Raw genomic sequence first — 17,188 nt, forward strand, 5'->3', positions numbered from 1 at the left:
AATCTAAGATTATCGGTGGATCGGCGACAATGAATGGGTTGGTCGGCTTGGATTGCCCCTTAAACAGGGTCCAGTGCACCTCAAACTGAGTTCTTTGATAATTTGAATAATTTATTAAAAGAGTGCTTATGAACTAATAAGTCGTTTTTAGGTTTTTTGAGGAGAAACCCCTTGTAGATGTCTAGAAATAATGCACACACTTTCTTTATCACGGACTGATAGTGCAGTCCTTTCCATGATTCGTCAGATTTGCTATAAATGGATGGGTTTACGACAGTTTTAAATTGAAGTGTTAATCTAAGATCTGATTATTGACAAAATCAACAAGTTTAAGGCGTATAGGTTTTATAAATAGGATACATTAAGGTCTTTTAAAAGTTATTTTCTTATGAGGACAGGAGGGTATAAAATAAACTAAGTCATTCAAGTAGATACTGGATAGTAGATGGATTTCATATATAATGGTCTTCATAAAGGGAATGTTAATAATATAATTAGTAAACCCCAAAAACCCACAATATTCAATGGAGTTTTTTTTACCTTAAACACTATTTTATTGTTTATTAAACAGATCCATTTCATACATTAAAAACCAATCTTTTTTTTATATTATAATATAAATAAATGGAATAAAATCCTCTTGGTTTTATTTATTTATCCACTAATATTACTAGCCTCCTTTTAACCATGGTAAGTTCTTATTTTCCCCTTTTGAATGGAGAACAAAAATGTAGGAGAGATTGTGGCATTTCTCACTGGCATTCCAGAGGGAGGGGACTTTCTGAACTGTGAGCTCATTTTTTGAGTTTTGAAACAGGTTTTGAGTGATCTCACTGTTCAGTAGAGATCTCTGGGATCTCTTTGGTTAGTTGACTCTCAAAGCCCAACAGAAGCGGTCTCTGAAGCGGATCAAAATATAGTTGTTACCTGGGAAAATAGATCATATATTAGATAGCCAAAACCGAGGGTGCATCCGAAATGCGCAAGTCGCCGGGCAGCCTGGCCTCGGAGGCCTTCTCCAGCTCCAATTCCTCGCTGAGCAACTCGTACAGCGACGTTAGTGACCTGGCCAATTGGGAGGAGTACGTGGCCGCCGACGGGAGTCTTTTTTACTTGGAGTACCTGAAGAGCGAGAAAACCGGTGGGCCGGCAGAGCGGCGGGTGGAGTTTATGCGGCGATCACTGCGCCTGGGAAAGAAATCGTCGCGCCGACAACAACAACAACAACAGCAGCCGCAGCAGCAACAACAACATGGAAATAATGTTCGCCAGTCGGGAAACCACAACCAAAACCAAAACCAGTCTCCCAACCAAGAATCCCAAGTGTTCCAGTTCTCACAATTTAAATCAACTCCCACCGATCCCAAGAAGTTGGACTTGGTGATCACCGCCACGGATCGGTTTCGTTTCGGTCGGCGATCCACAGCCGTGGAATCCATCTTGGGCTTTCGGGTCCTGCCCTTTCCCGACCAGCCGGAGTGCCTGATGGTGGAGGGATTCGTCCACGATCTGAGTGCCGTGCAGCATGGAATTAAGAGGGGTGACTGGTTCCGATCCCTCAATGGCATCGAGCTGTATGCCAGCAACGTCGATGAGATCCTTCAGCAGTTCGTGGAGCCCACCCAGGTATCGCTGGGATTTCAGTCTTGTGGCTCAGGAATCGTGGCCACTCCAGCAGATTCTTCTTTTCATCAAAATCCTCCAGAGGATCAGATATCCAAGGTGGAGAACTTTTCCACGTTTGCGGACAAGTTCGAGGAGATGCTGTTTCCCGAGGGAAGAGAGAACTCCCCAGACTCCGAGTTGTCCCAGCCCTTTGCCATGCTCCTGCTTCCCCCGGAGTGCTATCAGCATGAGCAGCAGCAGGATTCCCTCTACTACTACCCGGAAAGTCCGGAAAACTTTCTGTTCAAGGCCCGAGGAAGCTTCCTCACCCTGCATGCCGTGCTAAGTGAGCTTCACACGCAACCCCTGAGCTCTAGGCTTCTGGTGGAGCAGATTCCCTACCACGTGAACTACCGAAGACTCAACGGGTTCCTCGTTTTGTTCGCCTACGCCGGGGGACTATGCACTGCAGCGGAGTGCAGCCTGCGTTCGGATGAGCTCATCGACTACATACGCTTCTCCCTTCCGGGCTTGGTCCTGGAAAGTTTTAATGCCAGTTCGGGGCTGAGGACCTTTTTGCGACACTTTTGCGAGATCCAGAAGACCAGGCTGAGGTTCAGGTGCCGTGGCCAGACCCGTTTCGAGGAGCTCCTGGGTCAGTCCCGCAGTCTTCCTCTGCCGAAAGAGGCCCAGCTTCGAATTTTCGATGCCCTGAGCGAAATGGAGGCCATGGATTACCGCAACTGGAACGATGAGCCGCTGACCACGCACCGGGAGTTCTTCATTTACGGAAGTGCACTGTACTTTGACGGCTTCTTGGTGGCCAGTCTTCTCCCACCGGAAGTCAGGGTGAGTGTGGAGGGATTCCTGCGCTGCCGGGGAATCTTCGAGATGCTCAGTACACCGGGAATCAGGGTCAAGGAGCTGTACGTGTGGGAGGAGATAGTCCTGCCCAGCGCTACTGGCCGATACTTCCTCACAATTTGCACCCGGAATCACCTGAGCCTGGCTGTCATCCTGAAGATCTTCGATGCTCCGGACATGGCTCCAGATACGGTAGTGGGTCCGTCGCTGTTCTACATTGAGGAGATACAGGAGACCCTCGACCACCTGGTGCAGTGCGGCATCGAGTCTCTGGCCATGTTCTGGTCGGTCTCCAACAAAAGACCCGAGGTGCTGGAGGCCACAGGATCCGATGCCCGGGAGCAGGAGAAGGACCAGTCCAACAACCGTTTGGAATCATTCCTGAAGCAAAAGCTTACGGTTCTAAGCCCATCCGTGGAGGAGGAGCAGCAGCTATGCTCATCGCTGGGCGGCTCCTCCATACACAGCCTGACCCCCAGCGAAGATGACTCCTCCCGCCGTCGGTTGACGCCCATTCATGGTGCTGGAGAGGATTCCGACAGCGGCTCTGACTGGGAGAACTTTGCCGTCCAGCATCCACTCCACTACGGACTGAATCTGAGCTCTGAAAGCCACAACCAGAGCCAAATGACCGAGTCCATGTGGAAGGAGATCAATAACGTGGTACCAGTGAAGATATCCGCCGGGTGGAAGAACTCGGTGCTCCACTACGTCTACATTGACATTGCCAATGGATCCCTGTTTGCTCCGTTCAATGACCCCTCCGAGAGCTGTTCATTTATTTCGGAGATTCGTCAGGCCTGTCACATGATCCACGGAGTATTGGAACGCTCAAAGCTCCATAGGCGTATGCATACGGATTCCTCCAGGGCTCAGGCCAATGCCAACGGACATGGACACAGCCATGGAGTATCGCTGGTCAAAGAGCATGGCATGACCCTGGAAGTGCAAACCAAACCGGAGGGTCAACCTGCCAGAAGCGTACGCTTCTGCGTGGTCGGAAGACTGTTCCAGTCGCCGGCCAAGGAGGTCTATGTGGCCCATCGCTCGGATGTCCCCCAAAACATTGTGGAAATGGCATTCCGTCTCTCTTTCTTCTCCATGGGATGAGAGGGCTTAGAAAATGTTAAAATTTTATTTCATAAAAAGTAAAGTATTCTTGCCTTTAAAGAAAGACTTGAGACCTAAAGAGTTAAGATTAATGAAAAAATAGGATTTATAATTATTAATCAAAATAAAATATAATTACTATCATTTTACCACAAAATCTATGCAAAGTTTATTTAATTTTAAAATTTCTGAGACTCTCAGACTGAGAGAATATAGTATTTGTAAGATCGCACATATAATGCGAATGTGTTTCATTCATTCATATTTCATATTAAAAGATGCCATCAAAAAGTGGACACTATTTTTAGAGTTTGGTGGGTGGGTCCCAGTCTAAATGTAGTCCCACACGCACCAGAAGACCTGAGATGCGCCGAGCAATAAATCCACGTGAATAGAAACCATCTGTCATCGGGCCAACTAGCGGCTCAAGGTGGTGCTCCCCCAAATACTCTGTCTGCCGATTTCCCAAAAATACGACACTATCTTCCGCAGTTCTCACTGGGTGCTCTAACAAAAAGCACACTGTCTGGAAGGCGCTTGTTTTATTAAATTTTATAAACAATCTTTTGGATGGATAGAACACTAGTTTTGGCCATTCTTTGCCTGCTCTGTGCTGGGGCTCTGGCTCAGGTGGATAACAACAGTGGAGGTTTATCCAATATGACCAGCAATCCATCAGATACAGATCCTGAAACTATAAAACTACCCAGTGAAGTTCAAAAGGCAGTATGCACTGTGACTGCTGGAGAGGTCAGGGCCTCGGCGGAGGCGGTAACCACAAAAACCCTGAAAGGCGTCTGTGGATCAGGTAGGTCAAGAAATAGAATATAATTTCTACAATTTTCATTGAAAACCTTATTAAGATGAAATGAACTTGGCCTTCCGTAATCTGGAGAGCAAGCTGTACGAGGAACTGCGTGTGATGAAGCTGATCCTGGTGCACTTGGCCAAAGCTAGTGGTCTGAAAATAAACACGGCATTTACCACCATGGCTCCGGCTACTGCTTCGCCATTAAGGCCTATCAGTACTGCCCCAATGCCAGTCTTTAAGCCTATAGATGCCCCGCCAAAGATGAACCTCCCAAAAGAATTTAAAACGGAAGAAAACGAAGTTAATCCTGATTCGGGAGCCAGGAAGACGCCCATGTTGAAGGACCTGGAGACTGATAACTCTGACCAGGAGTCGCGGGATGAGGAAGTGGGCAAGTTCAACAATACCATGCTGGCGGACAGGGATGTGACGCTCTTCACCTACTATTGGAAGCTGGAAAATGTAACAGAAAGGCTCAAAGACCCAAATCTGAACATCATCCGTAGTCCAGGCTTTAGCATTAAAGGTAATAACTGTCATATATAGAAAAACTATTAATTATAATCATTAAATTCCAGGAAAATTGCTGCAACTTAAATGCACTTTCCATCACATGAACCGTGATCTTCTGAACCTCCAATTGGAATACGCCACCTCGCCTTCGGTGTCGAAATCCGGGAAGTCCAACAACATAATGCTGGATATGGGCGGCATGTTTCAGGAATTTCAGTGGACCGAGGACGTGAAATTGAAGCATAAGCTTTCGATTTTGGACCAGAGCCTTGGAAACCGAAATTCGCAGGATCTCAGCTCCCAGGAACTGACCAAGCTCGGTGTCGGCTTTTCAATGCCCAACAGCGTGCTCCTTGGGAGTACGTACATCAAGCAGAACGCGCTATTAATACAGATTCTTTTATATTTGTGAATGACAGAACAACTTTTGTATCCGGTTGGGCAATTAAAACAAAGAGAGACCATAACCATGTGCTATTGAAAAACTCGCAAACTCCTCCGGTGAAAACATCTCACAGCTTGCTGCGTCCTCCCTTGGCCTTGATGTCTAGGAATGGCAGTGCGATGGGGAACAATTCCTTGCAGGACTTAAAGCTCACAATGTCGTTGATCGTCTTGTGCCGTGACATGTTCGTGATTTCCAGTGGCTCCGTCTCCTCCGTGGCATTCTCGTCGCCTTGTGCACGGGAAATAATGTGCACCGACAGAATGCGACGCTGGTCGCCATCCTTAGCAATGAATCTCTGCAAAGAAATCATATTTTAAAAGTTTCTTCTCTTCGTCGGGAAGTTATCTCACCTTGAAGTAATCCACAAAGTCGGCCTTGGTTATCTGACGAAGAATAGCCACCTCAGCCTCTTCCCGTTCAAAGTGATAGGTCTGCATGGAGATTTCACCATAAAACTGGCTAAATTGTTGGAATATAGTTTTCGGTTTTTCCAGTTTCTTAACGGCCAACGCCTCCTTGTGGCGCTCGAACTCATCCTGTGGCATGTCCTCAATGACTTGCTGAAAATTTTACACACAAATTAGGCTTATAATTACATAAAAAAGTATATTCTTTTACCAGATAGGTTTGTAGGAAGTTCTCAATGCGGTCCTCCACATAGGATGGATGTTTCGCCGACTGAACAATGATGCGGATTCCATTGGCTCCGTTTACTTTTCGCACTCCACTAAATACGATGTAACCCAGCTGCTCCTTGGTGCGCAGGCAATCGTAGCACGGCTCGGAAAGGACCTGCGACACCAGGTTAACCATAATATTTGTGTGATCCGTTTGTGCGCCGCATTGCAGATATAGCTGAGTGCAGGAACTCTTGTGGAACTCGTTCTCCTTTTCAAACAAGTAGCTATCGCCTGAAAATAGTTTCATTAAACTAAAATCCTTTTTAACAACAAATTAAAATAATATCGCACCCGCCAACAGCTTGTACTCCCGCTTTTTAAGCATCTGACGTGCCAGAATCGGAAGCTTCAGGGCATTGGTAGCCTCTAGACGAGTATTTACTCTTCCTGCAATATCCGAAGCCTGTTGCTTTGTCACATTTCCGAAAATAAAGCATTCCGTGTGCAGTCGTTGGAAGAATTCTTTCGCAAAGTTCAACACCCGGTCATAGGTAACAACTTTAAAGAAGAGATTTAGAATCAAGTTCTTTATAATCCCCAAAAAAACACTTACGTTCCATAGCGTCCAAGAGCTCGATATTCGCCCAGGCATTTTCAGTTAACAGCAAAGCTAAATAGTAGATGGAATGCTGATAGGGTTGCTCAGCTTTAAAGTTTTTCAGTGAACGTACGTATTCCTCCTTGAGGATGTCGAAACGTTTCTCGTCAATAGAAAAGTCAAACAGATGATCCAATAGCTTTTCCAGCAGCACCACCTGCTTATCGCTGAAGCCACGAATGGTGAACTGCAAACGAGGGGGTTTCGAGGTTATTATATTGAATAAACCACGAGAGATTAACTTACATCGATACCACACGTTTTTCCAGCCACATTTAGCTTTAAACTGGCCAACTCCGCGTCGTACAAGTACTCGTTCAGCTGATCCTTCAGCAGCATCACCATCATGTGGTTCAAATTACAGTTCAACGGATCCAAGTAGGCGATCGGATTGGACATATCGAACGTCATGCACGCCTTGGGCTTGTTGAACTGGTTGTCCTGCTTGTGCCACACTCGCAGAATGGGAGTGTCTAGTATGATTGTGGGGTGTTTGGGTGCATCAGCGGGAACTTCGGCAATGTCAAAGTTCGTTGGTATGAAGCTGTTGGGCAGAGCCAGTTTCAAATTTTCGTTGAGTTCGCACTTCTCCCAAGCCTGCAAGATTTGAAAAATATAAAAATCCGTAGGATTCTATAGGAATAGTTTTTGTTACCTTCACGGTCTCCTTTGGGACGCGTTCTAGTCCGTACTTTGTTTTGTAGTAAGGCTCCGCTTGGTCGCAATCCGGCTCAAAACTCTGGCTAACGATTGTGATACGACTCTTTGAAGGCACAAGCTCGTCCAGCAAGCTGGTGATTAAATCAGGGCGCCATTCGTTGCTCAAATATGGAGCAATAAGAACTTCCTCAAGGGGGAATATTTGCATGGAGGACACCGCGTGCGTCACCAAGTTCTCTGGCTGCTCCTTCTCTTTGAAGCGGAATCTCATTTCGTTTAGCTTCACGCACTCATCAAAAATCCACTTCTTAGGACCCTCCTTGCGTATCATATTCAAATATTGAAAAATGATCTTTACAATATCATCAACATGCTCCAGACCCTCCTGTGTGAGATCAACCACAATATCAAAGAAGCCAAATCCATTTTGTGTGTTCTGATGACCAGCCATTAAACTGAAAAAGTTTCAAGACTTTAGAAGTGAACCCATGAGAATCTTTTGAAGCTTACTCATTGCACCAACCAAGCCTTCGGAGCTCTGATAGAATGCTTCCCTTGCCCTCGTGGCCAATAAGATGCGTTAAGTAGCTATCGGGCTGAAAGGAAAAATGTTTCCATGGAATATCTGAGAATTATCCTCCCAATTCCTTTACTTACGCTGGACTTGTAGAACTCAGTTAGATCGTCGGTCGTGAAACTGATGGTCAGCGAGCGGATGTCTTTAATAGGCACAATTTTCACCTTTTGTCCATAGCGGTCTTCAGCATAAGGATGACGTGGCCAATCCGGAACGTCTACGTTTTTGTTCTCGATTTCAGAGAACTTTTCCATCACCATTGTCTCCAACTCATCGAGGGATTCTTTAGAAAATATAGACATTCAATTAATAAACATTATATTATCTTCTATAGAAATGGTTTACCTTTTCCAATCACAGCCAGGCACATAATGTTTGCGGAATACCATTGCTTGTGGAACTTGAGCAGCTCATCGCGCACATCGATGTCCTTTGATTTGGGAATTTCCGACAATGTGGACTTGTTCCCACTGCCGAATTTGCTGTAGGCGTGATCTGGTTTAGCCAGGTGCCGGCTAACCTGCTTGATGCGCCACAGGTCACTCGGCAGGTTCTTTTCATGCTCGGAGTTGACCTAAAATACAAATAATTTCTAGAATCATGACAAATCCATCTGATTACTCATACTTACAGCATTAATTTCCCTCTCTGTAGCGCTGGGGGTGAATAAAGGCGCTATAAAGAATTGAGCAAAGCGATCTAGAGCTCCGTCAAGCTTATCCGGTGCCACGTGGAAGTGGTACTTCGTCATGAGGGGATAAGTGGCGGCATTACTGCTACCTCCGCTCTGTGATAGGTAGGTGGTGTATCCATTTTCGTGGGGGTACTTCTCCGTGCCCAGAAAGAGCATGTGCTCGCAGAAGTGGGCCAAGCCAGGCAGATTCGTGGGGTCAGACATGTGACTAAAAGGAGATAACAAAGATGTTTAAATTTTCCTTGTCTGTTTTAATCCAACTTACCCCACTTGGACGGACAGAGCTGCCGCCGAAACATCTGTCTTGGGGTCGCTGATCAACAGAACCTTTAGGCCGTTTCCCAGCTGCAAGCCCCTGTAATCCCGGGTATCCTGTTGTGACTTTTCAATGTTATTTAGCCTGCGCGAGAAAAACATAGGGATTAGGTTAGCTATTTATGTGACACTTGTATTTATCCACCTCAGTAATGGCTCCATGAAATCGGGCTTGGCGGTCACCGATTTTTGCGATGTGGCCTCAGCTGCTACTGCCATCTTGGGTTTGCTGACCGTTCCAATCGATCGATGGGCTATTGTTATTGTGGTCCTTACGCCACTGGACCTGTGCGAGTGCGAAATAAGTGCGGATTAATCGAACCCGCTGGAGGATATTCAATAGATCACTGCCCACCGTCGATTCAAAACCGCTGAAAGGGCAAAAATCGATTTTCTGCACGAAAGATACATTTATCTTGTGAAATACGCGCTAGGATCGTTCGCTTTTTACGCAGCACCCATGCAAATTGTTTGAGACTTGGAAAGTTGGTTGTCTAGCCGGCTGTGTCTTGTTGATAAAATAATTTAATACAATTTCGTTAAAAATAAGTGAATAAGTCTAACTCGTTTCGCAACAACTACAATATACAAATCATATGGTGTTGGAGTTGCCAGATTTTCGAAATTAAAAGAACTAGTTCTCAACATGGAAAGCTTAATTTACAATGAGTCTACGGAAAATCGTCAAAAATAAGGTAATTTTTGTATGGAACAAAAGCTTATTAATATATGTATTTTAAAATACTTTTTAAGTGGTTTTTAAAATAATTGATACTTCATCCCTAAAATGTAACGTTACAAATATAAATATAATACTATCTGGCAGCTCTGCCAAGCTTTACCAAATCGTTGTCTAACACTGGCCACCTGCCGTCAAAGCGACAATTGCGGGCTGTGGGCCGTAACTGAATTTTATAAAGTATAGTAGAGTAAATTGAAGATAAACATTCGCAAATCCGCCAGATACAAGACACTTGGTCATAATGCTTGTCCGTTCGCCGTGAAGTAAGAGATTGTCCTGAAACCGTGACATTTCTGGTGTGTGGGTGAAAAATAAATGCAAATTGTTGTAAAATGCTTTGCAGTGGTGTGCGTGTTGATAAGTGCAATACGCAAAAGTAAGAACATTGAGCGCAAATACGGCAAATACTGATTATTTACGGGCATCAGTTTTGATAGGTAGGTATTGTACGCTTAAGCATGTCTTCCTCAATTCGGCCAGCAGCCGAGCCAGCAATTAAATTAAGTTCTAATCAAATTGTTTACTGACAAAAACAAAAACAATAACCTGCATATGTGCTCCCCAGACACCGTTAACCCATCGGGGGCGAAAAAAAGTGCATATGATGCTGCCGCCTGCCTGCCTGCCTGCCTGAATTCCAGTTTCCGATTTTCCTCATTTTTCTTGACTTGACTTTTTCGCCCTATTTCGCTCGCTGGGTTAATTGTAGGCCAAGTTTGCCGGAGCCGAGAGTGGGGCTCCAAGATCCCCACGCTGTGTTCGTGTTCGTGGCCGTTGCCGTGTTTGTGTGGGTCTCTGCCTTCTCTGCCCGTGTCGCCGTTTTGCAATGGCAAGAGAAAATCAATAAGCTTGCAAAATAGAAGAAAGGAGACATCCGAGCGTCCGCTTGTGGATATGGATATGGAAAAGAAAAAAAATAAATACCTATTGTTATTCGCAGTGATGTAGCTTACTATATATGCTAATTATGCTAAAACGCTGGCGTGCTCTATAAATGCTCGAACCGGAATGCCTAATGACTAATTATTTCGCAAGTTCGCACTTTTCATGACAAATTACTTAGATCCTTTCCCTACAAATCTATTTTTACCAAATCTGCTTAAATTTTACGCAAAACTTTAAGTCACTGAACCAAGAAATCAATTAGCTTTAGTTAAGTGGCTTTGTTGGATCGATTCTTTCAAAAATACAATGTATTTCAAAGGGGTTTTCAATTATTTAAGTAAAGTTAAGTAATAATATAAAAGAGATAGTAATATTTGTAACAAGTAACAATTAATTAGTTTGCATTTTACGTCAATCTCTTATTTGTTTTTTATTGTTATCTTGTATAAATAAATAATCAAGTCTACGATAAACAAAAGTAACCACTGCGTATACTTAATATTAATAGGAAGATAACGGGCAATGACCCTATGAGACTCGACTACCTTCCCTTTTCGTCCTCCTGCGGACATGGCGATCGCATTGGTTGACCGCTTAAGATCCTCTCAATTGAATTGTTATTGTTTTGGTTTGGAAGCACTTCCAAAAATAGACTGCAACTCGACGATGTGGCCGGACGGACAACAATGGCAACATCCCATGCAGCGTGGGCCCCACGCAGAAAGAAGAGTGCTCCGCTCGATGCTGTGGGCCTGAGGATTGATGGTGGATATTTTTAGTGCAGGTCCAATTAAGTTCAATTAGAGACCAAAAGAGCTTATCGCTTCGCATCTGATTTACTGTCCAGATTTGCTTCAACTTCCCCCGTTCCCCAGTAAACAGGGTCAACGTATGGCGACTTGCCGAAATATTATGATTCTTAAAGCGCACTTTGAAGTAAACATGACTATATCTTACATATTTTCTTTAAAAAAAATATATAGTAAAAGAAACCATTTTAGTCGGCGGGTTTAAGTAAAGTCTATGTTATAATTTAAACACCTTAGTGTTTAATAAACTAATTATCACTTCCAAAATATAATGTTTACTTAGCATAGATGATAGATGTTTCGGAATGGGCAATAAATTTAAGAAGTTTATGCAATAATTAGCACTAATATTACAAAAAATCGGTCATAAACTTTAGATATATATTTTATTATTTTTTTTATAAATACATAAAATAAGTGTTGATATTTATTTTCAGATTTCCGACACCAGTGCCGAGGAGCTACCCAAAAATGGACAACGAGCAGCCGCATCAAGAGTTGGTGAAGTGCGTCCTGGTGGGGGATACCGCGGTGGGCAAGACGCGCCTGATCTGCGCGAGAGCCTGCAACAAGCACGTCTCGCTGTCCCAGCTACTTTCCACCCATGTTCCGACTGTCTGGGCAATCGACCAGTACCGCATATATAAAGATGTACGTATATACTCCTTTATTTATAAATCTGAATTAGTTTTAATGCACTTTTCCAGGTTCTCGAGCGGTCCTGGGAGGTGGTTGATGGAGTCAATGTTTCTTTGCGTCTTTGGGACACTTTCGGGGATCATGACAAGGACCGTCGCTTTGCCTATGGACGGTAAGCGATACATAAAATTTATTATTTCATAAAAATACCCATTACTTACTCCTCCAACAGGTCCGATGTAGTGCTTCTTTGTTTCTCGATTGCCAGTCCGATTTCCCTGCGAAACTGCAAGGCCATGTGGTACCCTGAAATTCGCCGCTTCTGCCCAGACGTACCGGTTATACTGGTAGGTTGCAAGAACGACCTGCGATACATGTACCGAGATGAGAACTATCTTTCGTACTTCGGCGAGAAGGGCACCTTTGTTCGGTATGCAAGGCTTTTTATTTTTATTTCTTAATTTTATTGAAATTATTTTGTAGAGCCGCTTTAAAAAGTGATCTGGTCATGCCGGACGAGGCTCGTGCTGTGGCCAAGGAGCTGGGAGTGGCCTACTATGAGACCAGTGTGTTTACCTACTTTGGGGTGAACGAGGTCTTCGAGAACGCCATCCGGTCGGCGTTGATCGCTCGCCGGCAGCAGCGCTTCTGGATGACGAACCTGAAGAAGGTTCAGAAGCCACTGCTGCAGGCACCGTTCCGCCCACCAAAGCCACCACCACCAGAGGTCACCGTTATGGTCGGAAACTATCGGCAGGATATATACAACATGTTCCTGTCGCAGGCTTACACAGATCTCGTCCTGTTGGGCTCGGGTGGCACGAAATTCGCCGTGCACCGGTTCATGCTGGCCGCCGCATCTAACATCTTTCAGCGTCTGCTGAGCACAGAGCTAAGTGACATGGGAGGCCGGAGCAGCAGCGAGTCGAGTATGGTGAGCTCTACGTTTGGAGAAGCCACTATAGCTGACTTCAACGACGACACCGAGTCCTTAATCCGCTACGAAACACGCACACAACGGTAGGTGGTCCTTTTTGTGTTCCTTTTGTTGATTCATTGATTCATTCATTATGTCAGCATGTGGGAGCATTTGAAACGGCGCTCCAGTTATCAGGCCTTACCCCTGATGGAGTCGAAACGGTCCAGCGATCTGTACAGGGAGCTGCATCATCCAGTTCTTCAAAGCATCCGTCTGGTGCACGTGGAGAACCAGCGCGGCGTGAACGGACTCCAGACCATTGTCACCCTCAGCAAACTCATCTCCCCGCAAGCGCTGAACCAATGCCTAAGATTCATTTACACCGGAACCATTGACAAAGATTCCAATAATCTGCAAGTGAGTAACTGGAAGAATTCTTCCATTTCCAAAGTAATCTTGAATCGTCTTTTTAGGAAATAAGAGAAGCTGCCGATCTGTTAGAACTGCCGCAACTAACCCAGGTACTGTCCAGGCCCTCGACTGTCTTGGAGAGCTCCAGCGATGATCCAAGCCCGCACATTTGTCTTGTAAGAAGAACTAAAATATTCATTAAAGGTTTAGAATTGAAAATAATTACTTTTTGTTCCCCAGCGCATCAAAGAAAGCTTAGAGCGACATTGCATTGGTGATGGGTGCTTTAGCGATGTCACCTTTGAGTTGGATGATGGTCTTATGAAGGTAAGTTTACTTTAAACCTGCTCATTAAAGAAGTTAATACAAGTCTTTTTAAATCTAGGCCCATAGGGCTGTTCTGGTTGGCCGTTGTGATGTCATGCGTGCCATGTTGCTGGGCGACTTCCGTGAAGCGCATTCAAATGTGGTATGATTTTTGAAAAAACTATCTTAAATGCCAGTTTAAATAAAATAATAACTCTCCTCTAGATTGTGTTCCCTGGCGTTACAATCTACACATTCCATAAGCTGCTGTGCTATCTGTACACGGACCAGATTCCCCCAATTTCGGCTGTCAAGTGCCTAAACCTATTGGAGCTGGCCAACCGACTCTGCCTGCCGCGTCTGATTAATCTGGTTGAGTGCCGCGTCATCGAAGATCTCACTCTGATTTCCCAAAACGAAACAAATGAAACGGTGGACCACTGTTTAAAGTTACTGGAGCCTGTAAAGGTACTAGCCATTCTCTAAATATAATTAAGTAAAAACAAATCCAGCTTTCGTACCTCTATTGCAGCTGCACAACGCACACCAATTGGCGGAGTGGTGCATGTCGTACCTGTGCGTCAATTACAACATTATTTGTAAGTTTTCACTCAAGGGCCTGAAGGCCCTGCACCAGGATAATCAGGAGTACCTGCGCGAACACCGCTGGCCTCCAGTGTGGTATCTGAAGGACTACGACTACTATCAGCGCTGTCTCAACGAGCTGAACAAGGAGATCAAGCTGAAAACCTCACGTCGCGAGTCGCCGAACGATGACGAGGGCTGTCTCTGCTTCACCGGAGGTAAGTGTTTCAACGGGCGAGGCATTCTACGCCCCCACATCCCAGCACACACTTGACATCCCAGACCCATGACTCCGATCGGAGGATCAGATCAGGAATTCGTTTTAGACCGATAACAATTCTCTAATTGCTAGCAAGGCTCTTTGTGGCCCTTGGATAATGGACAAATCATCTTGGTTTGTATCCGTAGTCAGGTGCCTGGTTCTGTTTTCCTTTCCTTTTGATTTCTTTGCTCATTTACAACGACAACGCCATCATCATGATATTAATGTGCGACATTTGGTCAAAGTATTCTCTTGCTGGCTGCTAGGTAAATCGAAGCGCAGCGAGGCCACTGGAACTGCGGAGAACAGCAATGCCGATAATCAAATCTTCAATAGCGCCGGAAACTCGATCAACCACATCGACTTGGAGGCGGATATGGACTTGAATCTCTGACACCCGGCCCTCGGGCAAGGAAGGTTGGTCCACAAACTATTTTAATCAGAAACTATAGGTAACATCCCCAACTCTCCATAGGTCACTGCGCTTCATCGTGATCCTGCCGGTCCTGATCTGTTTCATCTGTACGATTTTAAGTATTTTGATACTTTTCCAAATCCATACATAACAAACCTCAAGGACACACAATTGGCGAGTCTGCTTTTGACATAACGCAATATATAGGAGCGCAAATTTGCCTTAGGGATTACTGTATAGACCAGTCCAACATAGCTCGACCCAGAACAAAGGAGCATTTTACCAAGTGCTTCGGATTTCTTATATTTATACGCCTATATATACATAGAGATATATTATGCAAAGCATAGACGAGTACATGCACATGCACCTTGGCGACGCGAAACGTTTCGCTCTAATGCCTTACGATATATCGATGTACACCTCACAGGCTCCGAAGGACTTCACAGAGGTGTACGTCCCTATACTTGTACCCTGAACAAAAACATGTATGTATGTATATTTTTGAATTCCTACTTACGGAAACATTTGTCTAGCCATAGCCCTAAGCAAACTTTATGATAAGGACGCATTTTGTACAGAATGATAGAATAAAGCAATTACGAATACACTACGAATTTTCATTCTCAAATTTTCAAATAAATATATTTATAAAAGAAACATTCACCACAAATTTAATAGAACATAACCATGACTCTCACTTCAGCATCTTCAGTTAAGCTGTGGTTACAGTCTTGGTACTCGATGTTGTAACGGACGCATTCTCGACTTCGAGGTCGTCTAGCATGGCTATCAGTTCCTCATCCGTGATAACCACCTGGGGCTTCTGGTTGTTGTTAATGAGCGGCAAGTTGTTGAGCTTCGACGGGGTTGTTTCGCCGCACAATTCCCGCAATTCATTTTCCAGCTGATCTTCGTCCAAGCTCACCGCAGACTCCACAACGCTGTTGGACATGACGTCCTGAACTTCCCGGTGCTGGTCCAGCGTGTCCCGCACATCGGCCAAGACTTCGTCGACGTTATCGTACTTCAAGCCAGATTCGGACAGAACTTTCTTAAGGGTATTGGAACCAATCTTGTAGGCGTCCAACACAACGCCACTGTTCTGAGCCTCATCGACGCTGGACAGCAGAGATTCGATATTGTGCAGAGCCACACTACGCCTTTCTGGAACGTAACAAATAATCGTTAATAAAAATATTTAATTTTAAGTTTATAAACCCACCATGATTCTTTTCGAGGAGATGCCTTTTGCGGAGATATGTTTTGGCCATTTGCCGCTTGTTTTCCTTCAAGTACTGGCGTGCCTTGTCATCGTTTACCTTGATATCCTCTTCCAGGCTCTCCAATTGCTTAAGTAGCTGTGATTGAGTATTCTGAAGGTTGTGCACAGCATGATCTTCCTGGCTTATGTTCAGGTCATCGCCCTGTTTTTCTAAATTTTATATATTTTACTTAATGTACAGAAACACCTTTTATTTTTAATACATACTCGGTATTTTGACCAAATGAATTTGTCTTATTCCCTTCTCAGTTTTAAACTCCAGACCCACGATATGACGAACGTTTAGAGAGAGCAGGGAAACGTATAAATCCGTGTCCGAATGGATACGGATTTGCTGGCTCTTGCAGAAGGATTTAAAGGCATCAAAATGCATTAGTTTTCCAGTGCACTCTGGCAAGGCTTTTTCTACGATTGCGTCGCAAGTGCTCTATAAAATTAAGAGTTTGTATAAGGAATGTTTCTACACTTTCTAGACTGACTTACATTTAAGGCATCTATGTGAATCCATTCTACCAATGTGGAGGCTTCTAGGTCTTCTGCCACCACGCTGTGCTTGATTTTCAGCCAGCCCCAACTTAAAGGTCGTTTCACCAGGCTGTTCACCAGCCAGCCGCTCCAGGAGTTTCCAGGATCATACTCGAATTCGCTGAGGGCTCGGATCTGCTTCCGCTGCTGCAGCTCCAATATCACAGTGTCCAGGCAGGCGGGTAGCTGGTCACCCCGCATAAAGAGCAACTGCAAATCTCTCAGGCTGACAATGGGTCTACCATTGAACCTCAAGTAGTTCCCAATCAGCTCCGTCCAGAAGTTCATCTTTGTATCGTACTCTTGGACGTTCCAGTGCCGTGCTCGAAACGTGGAAAAGCGTTGTTGCATAACAGCGTTGTCCTTCCAGCATGGTGGAAATTTAAATTCGCCATTTTCCGTGTCTTCCCTGCCGAGGGCCATGCTTAAATGCTTTATTTCCCCAGAGTTCTATAAATTGCGCGTCTTTCGGTGGCTTTGTTTTTGTTAGGTTTGCGTCAGCTGTGCATCAGTGTTGGACAAGACTGTAT

General features: G+C 44.8%; 5 protein-coding genes across 7 annotated transcripts; 3 read left to right on the forward strand and 2 right to left on the reverse strand.

Annotated features, from left to right (window-relative positions):
- The first annotated feature begins 883 nt into the window (after positions 1-883).
- Positions 884-3,688, forward strand: in (protein inturned). The gene has a single exon (XM_017242584.3). It carries the CDS (start codon positions 979-981, stop codon positions 3,577-3,579), a length of 2,601 nt encoding a protein of 866 aa, XP_017098073.2. The 5' UTR covers positions 884-978; the 3' UTR covers positions 3,580-3,688.
- Positions 3,689-3,815: 127 nt separating this feature from the next.
- LOC108126161 (uncharacterized) lies at positions 3,816-5,315 on the forward strand. Its single transcript, XM_017242610.3, has 3 exons — positions 3,816-4,387; positions 4,443-4,916; positions 4,969-5,315. The coding sequence occupies exons 1-3, from the start codon at positions 4,150-4,152 to the stop codon at positions 5,313-5,315; spliced, it is 1,059 nt and encodes a 352-aa protein (XP_017098099.2). The 5' UTR covers positions 3,816-4,149.
- Ide (Insulin degrading metalloproteinase) lies at positions 5,289-9,464 on the reverse strand. The gene is made up of 14 exons (XM_017242580.3): positions 9,231-9,464; positions 9,021-9,161; positions 8,826-8,960; positions 8,498-8,768; positions 8,212-8,440; positions 7,947-8,149; positions 7,800-7,885; positions 7,285-7,744; positions 6,876-7,226; positions 6,585-6,816; positions 6,323-6,529; positions 5,970-6,262; positions 5,702-5,911; positions 5,289-5,646 (listed from the first exon to the last, which is right to left on the reverse strand). The coding sequence occupies exons 1-14, from the start codon at positions 9,284-9,286 to the stop codon at positions 5,416-5,418; spliced, it is 3,105 nt and encodes a 1,034-aa protein (XP_017098069.2). The 5' UTR covers positions 9,287-9,464; the 3' UTR covers positions 5,289-5,415.
- A 265-nt stretch (positions 9,465-9,729) lies between these two features.
- RhoBTB (Rho-related BTB domain containing) lies at positions 9,730-15,465 on the forward strand. 3 transcript variants are annotated; one of them, XM_017242585.3, is made up of 13 exons: positions 9,730-10,054; positions 11,749-11,962; positions 12,019-12,122; positions 12,183-12,380; positions 12,434-12,970; positions 13,028-13,286; positions 13,343-13,456; positions 13,521-13,607; positions 13,666-13,749; positions 13,812-14,054; positions 14,119-14,389; positions 14,679-14,850; positions 14,909-15,465. In XM_017242585.3, exons 2-12 carry the CDS (start codon positions 11,783-11,785, stop codon positions 14,825-14,827), a joined length of 2,226 nt encoding a protein of 741 aa, XP_017098074.2. In that variant the 5' UTR covers positions 9,730-10,054; positions 11,749-11,782; the 3' UTR covers positions 14,828-14,850; positions 14,909-15,465. The 3 variants fall into 3 exon arrangements, with proteins under 3 accessions (XP_017098074.2, XP_043066382.1, XP_070136231.1); XM_043210447.2 differs by having other exon boundaries at positions 14,700-14,850; XM_070280130.1 differs by having other exon boundaries at positions 9,730-9,880.
- On the reverse strand, positions 15,466-17,164 carry LOC108126155 (charged multivesicular body protein 7). The gene is made up of 4 exons (XM_017242601.3): positions 16,617-17,164; positions 16,341-16,560; positions 16,074-16,283; positions 15,466-16,015 (listed from the first exon to the last, which is right to left on the reverse strand). Exons 1-4 carry the CDS (start codon positions 17,079-17,081, stop codon positions 15,564-15,566), a joined length of 1,347 nt encoding a protein of 448 aa, XP_017098090.2. The 5' UTR covers positions 17,082-17,164; the 3' UTR covers positions 15,466-15,563.
- Positions 17,165-17,188: the final 24 nt, after the last annotated feature.

This window comes from Drosophila bipectinata, chromosome 3L, assembly GCF_030179905.1.
Source record: "Drosophila bipectinata strain 14024-0381.07 chromosome 3L, DbipHiC1v2, whole genome shotgun sequence".
NCBI lineage: Eukaryota > Metazoa > Arthropoda > Insecta > Diptera > Drosophilidae > Drosophila > Drosophila bipectinata.